General features: G+C 51.2%; 1 protein-coding gene across 1 annotated transcript in view; it reads right to left on the reverse strand.

Annotated features, from left to right (window-relative positions):
* Nucleotides 1-291: 291 nt before the first annotated feature.
* LOC126570905 (uncharacterized) overlaps nt 292-4,885 on the reverse strand; it is a 9,793-nt gene continuing 5,199 nt past the window's right edge. Inside the window, exons 8-14 of the mRNA XM_050229001.1 lie at nt 3,960-4,168; nt 3,532-3,631; nt 3,070-3,457; nt 1,459-2,998; nt 879-1,385; nt 511-796; nt 292-433 (exon numbers count right to left, since the gene is read on the reverse strand). Of these exons, the coding sequence (XP_050084958.1) occupies nt 320-433; nt 511-796; nt 879-1,385; nt 1,459-2,998; nt 3,070-3,457; nt 3,532-3,631; nt 3,960-4,168 (3,144 nt within the window). The 3' untranslated portion in view covers nt 292-319. The remainder of the gene's footprint in view (nt 434-510; nt 797-878; nt 1,386-1,458; nt 2,999-3,069; nt 3,458-3,531; nt 3,632-3,959; nt 4,169-4,885) is intronic.

Consider the following 4,885-nt stretch of genomic DNA (forward strand, 5'->3'; position numbering starts at 1 on the left):
GTGATCGAGGTAGAGACGGAAGAGATATAGATGGTCACCGTCGCCTATCACCGACTCGTCGTTTGCGGCCCCAACGGAGTAGTGGCAGTCGTGAGGATCATCGCAAATCATCTCACGAATCGGCCGAATTCAAATAGTAGCTTTCACCACAATGCACAAATATTAAACTTTCATTGTGGACATCCTTCACTGTGATTTGGATTAATGCAAAGTGCAAACGAAGCGAAGCGAAGGTGGTGAAGTAGAATGTTATGTAATAGATACAATTTAATACAATCAACTTTAGTCTGGTAGCACTGGCGCCACGGGCACTGGCACCTCACGAGTAAAACGTAAGGACTGATGTTTGATTTCCGCGTACCAGCAACATGGGTGGCATATCCTTGGTCAGCATCTCCAGCCAGGACATGTAGAGGGGAGCCGGAACGGTACCCTGCAAAAAGGACAACATTTACATTTACGATCCTATTGTTGCAGGCAAACCACGGAAAGCGGTTACGCATTACTCACCAATCGTGGCATGGGCATGGACATTACAACGAGATTTGCCTTGCTCGAATGCTCCACCAGCATCTCTCGCAGGCGCAACTGTCGATTGGTTTTGTCTGCCAGTATGCCCGATTCCGCGCTGTTGCTGTGCTCTTTTGGAGGTGAAAGATGACTCGTAGTGTCCACCCCGTGCTGCAGTAGCTTCCGATGCATGGCCACCGTTTCCGGTTGAGGGAGCTGTTGCACATCCGCTAGCATCGTCAGTGAGCAATAGTTGATCCGTAGCTTCGCCAACAGTTGGACCATACTATTGCCGAAAATGAAAACAAAACAACGCAATTCACTTGTAGACGGTAGCGATGGTCGTCCTCCTTCTCCCAAGTGCTTACCTATTGCGTTCCTCTTCCTGTGGCCGTTGTTGGCTGGAAAGGGCAAACACACGGATACTGCACTGGGACCATTGTGATCGAAGCGAGAGAATGTACGGTATGAGCATGGTAAGGCCACCATTGTCATACAGCCACCAAACATCGATCGTACCCTTGGGTTGCTTGCAGCGGAACACCTTTTGCTGATTGAGCGTTTGCTGTGGAATGGACCGATCATAAGCTCCAGGGGTGCCGGTTCCCCTGGAGCAGGACGATCGCACCGAGGTGGAATTGTTTCGCGCCCGTTGCTTTGCAGACGCGGTTTGTAGTTCAAGCAGTGAGTTGACGTACATGAGGGTGTGTCGCGAGGCCGTCGGATCAGTACCCTGATGCAGACTGGCCGTGGACTCATTCTGGGCCATACCCAAACCACCCGAGTTTGTTTCACTCTCGACGATGAAATGCGATAAATCCAGTCCCTCCGGCAGCCGCAAAATGGTCAGTGCCATACGATTGTCGAATACGTCGCTAGAAGAAGCAGAGCAGACGGGGGGAGATTACATCGCGCCATCATTCCCGGCATCGGATGCCCAGCACTTACTGGAGAATGTTGTAGTACGTTTGAAGCTCCACTTCGGAGCACACGGTCCAGTCTGCCTTGTACCCGATCAGCACGATATTGGGAGCCAGTTTGCCAACGCCCGACGTTTGTATGAGGGCACGGACACCCTGCTCCAACCCGATACCATCGATCAGTCGATAGAAGGCCCCGACCTTCCGCTCTACCATTAGCTTACGGCTTTCGGTCGACCGGTGCTCACGTTTCCGGTAAGACAATCGTTCCGGCACAACATCCCCTACAATCATGAGGGCATGATTTTTGGTGATCTGATGCGCTAAATCAATCAGCGGCAATCTTGTGGCCGGATTTCCCGTCAGCACCAGTACCGAGGGATGGTAGTTTTTTACGTGATCGCCTACGGTGCGTAACCGGAGGGCAGCCGTCAGGGCGGTCTTGTAGGTTTGTGCCTGCGTGGTCGAGCCCCAGTTGACGTCCGGTTTGCGATAGATAACGGCCAGATACAGTACACAGATCAGCACCATCGTGATGACCATTGCGATGATGTCGATTAGGAACATAAACAATACGCAGAGAACGGTCCCGAACAGGCTCACCCACTGGTTATAGTATCGGAAGGTTGGACGCCAGCCGATCGGCGATACGGTCGCCGCATGAAACGTACAGAAGTTGATCAGCGCATAGGATGCGAGATAAAAGTTCGATATCAAAGGAGCGATCATGTTCAGGTTGGCCAACAGCACGAACAGCATCGAAACGCCCAACACGAGTGCGTACCCCCGGTACGGGAGGGCGCATTTGCCGGATCCTTTGGCGAAGTATGTTAACCCGGGATACAATCGATCACTGCCCAGCGCCTGTATGATCCTTGGCACAGACATTAGGTTTGTGAGGGCGGATGAAAACGTAGCGGCAAAGCATCCCACGTAGATGAGTGTTCCTGAGATCGACATCAGCTGCACGATGGCGTAATCGTTGTGCAGCCCATAAGGGCAGTGCGTATCCCAACGTGCCACCACTGCGGAGGATGTGGGTCGACAGCTGACGAATGTACCGTTCGCAAGATCAGCTACCACTCCCGACGCATCACGAACGCTAGCGGAACCGGCTAGAAATACGAACGCCATGTACGAGAGGCAAGATATCAACAGTGCCAACAGTGTTCCCTTCGGTATGGCCTTGGCTGGGTCCTTCAACTCTCCGCAAATGTTGGCCCCTGCCTGGACGCCCGTCACACTCGGGAAGAAGACACCGAACACGCTGAAGAAGTTCTGCTGGATGCCTTCACTGAACCGATAGTTGGGCCCCAAATTGGCCAGAAACTGTTCACTCGACAGTCCGGTGAAGCCCTTTGCCCGATCAACGTCCGTCTGCGGTCCAACGAACACCCCCGCGATGAAGCTAAAAATCGCCACCACAATAGCAACGACGAGCAAGTTTTGTGCCTTCACCTCCCAGTTCATATCTACCACACAGATGACGACCATGATGAGGATCACGATCGTACCGACGATTCGTATATCGTTCACCGCTCCGTCCACGATTTTCAAACCGAAGCTACCTAGCAAAACGGATAGAAAAGGCATCACGGTAAGGCATTAGACCAGGGAATAGGATTCGCGCAACACTTACGAAGCAGTTGATTCAATGCGCTACAAAAACCGATCGTATTCATAGAGACGGACACGGAGTTGGCAAACGCTAGGACGATCCCGACGGCTCCACCGAACTCGGGGCCGAGCGATCTGGAGATTAGGTAGTAGATACCACCACCCTTCACCTGACCGTTGGTGCAGAGCGCCGACAGGGAGAGGGCCGTTATCACGCACACCAGATAGGAGAGACCGATGATGAGCAGCGTCTCGAGTATGCCAGCCAATGCCACGATCCAGCTCAGCCGCAGGAACAGCATCACGCCCCAGATGTTGAGCAGACAGGGAAACAGCACGCCCTCGATCCAACCGAGTCCGGCAGCGTGGCCACTACTCGCCGAAAGTTCGCCACTTTTCTCGTTCGAGTCCTGCAACCAAGAACCATCCACAAACCGTGTTGAGATCAGGTGCGGCTACTGGCAGCTACTGGCGGATTACGTACGGTACACTGTTCGTCGAGGTCACCATGCAGCTGGCCCAACGATGGTCGGCGAATGGCTCTCTGCGATGTTCGATAGTGCTCCAACCGTGGCAGCGCATCACTAGAGAGCCAATCAACGGAATCATACAATGAGCGAACGAGCGACGGGGAAACCGGGATTCTTATCACCCGCTACTGAATAACGGGTAAGGGAAATTACTTTTAGCGACACCGCCAATCATTACGCACACCATCCGATGCGTTAAATGCTTCGAACAACAATGGCTCGCTGGGGTGGCTTACGGTGCAAGCTTAATGAATATTCACTTTTTTGTTATAAAAGTTACTATAACCGTTCATTTGATGGTCAATTTAGGAACATGTTTTAGAAATAATAAGCCGAAAAATATATTCTTCTAAAAATTCTTTTCACACAACCACCAATTTACCTGGCCATTTGATCGTTGCTTCCGATGAAGCCACCATTTCCAGAGTCCAGATCAATTGACGACCATCCTACCTCGCCGGCAGGGTTGTCATCTGCACTCTCATCAACGGTAAAGATCGCTACCTTCGGAACATCAACCGACACGTGTTCCTTGGGGCACTGGTTGTTTGATTCATTTGTTTTCGCCGGTCCATTGGAATGTCTCCATGTCTCCAATATTCGATGAACTACGCGTGCAACTCCCAACTGATTCACCATTGTCGGTGTCTTTCTTGTATCTTTTTAAAACCTTAAAACCGTACAATTCGTTCTACCTTCGCTCCGATTAAAACTTGTAACTTGGGTGCTACACTTTCAACCGGCCCGGGAGACGGTCATCACTAAACTAGCCTACTTGCGCCTACCGAGAGGCTTATTTTATGAGGCAAAATCAGTTTGGCACGATCATCCGGGTGGAAAAACACACAGCACACACATCCGGGGGGGGGGGGGTGTTTGAGAGATCGCCGAAAAGTTATTTTGAGATTCTTTTTGAAGCCTAACAAACGACAGACCGTGTGGGTCACACTGCAAATCTCGAGGCGTGAAGCTGCTAAGTATCTGCACAAACACAGCGCAATCAGTGGAGCTTGCGGTGGGGTGGTAAAGTCTAGGAGTGACCCGATCTACTTTGTTTTGTGACTTCTTTCCTCGAGACCGTTAGCGGTTGTTTTTCATTTGCTCTTAGCTCAAATTGTTAAAATTATTCCGTTAAATTAGAATGATACTGAGCACTCACGGAACGAAATGCTCCTCACCCTGTGTCCTATGTACTTGTGCCCCAGCGGCTGGTGTGCCAACACTTGCCGCTGTCGCGAAAGAAGAAACAGTTGTCGCATTCGGGATCATACCGGTTGTGACTAGATTTTTCGGCACCTCAATGTACGC

This window comes from Anopheles aquasalis, chromosome 2, assembly GCF_943734665.1.
Source record: "Anopheles aquasalis chromosome 2, idAnoAquaMG_Q_19, whole genome shotgun sequence".
In the NCBI taxonomy this organism is placed as follows: domain Eukaryota; kingdom Metazoa; phylum Arthropoda; class Insecta; order Diptera; family Culicidae; genus Anopheles; species Anopheles aquasalis.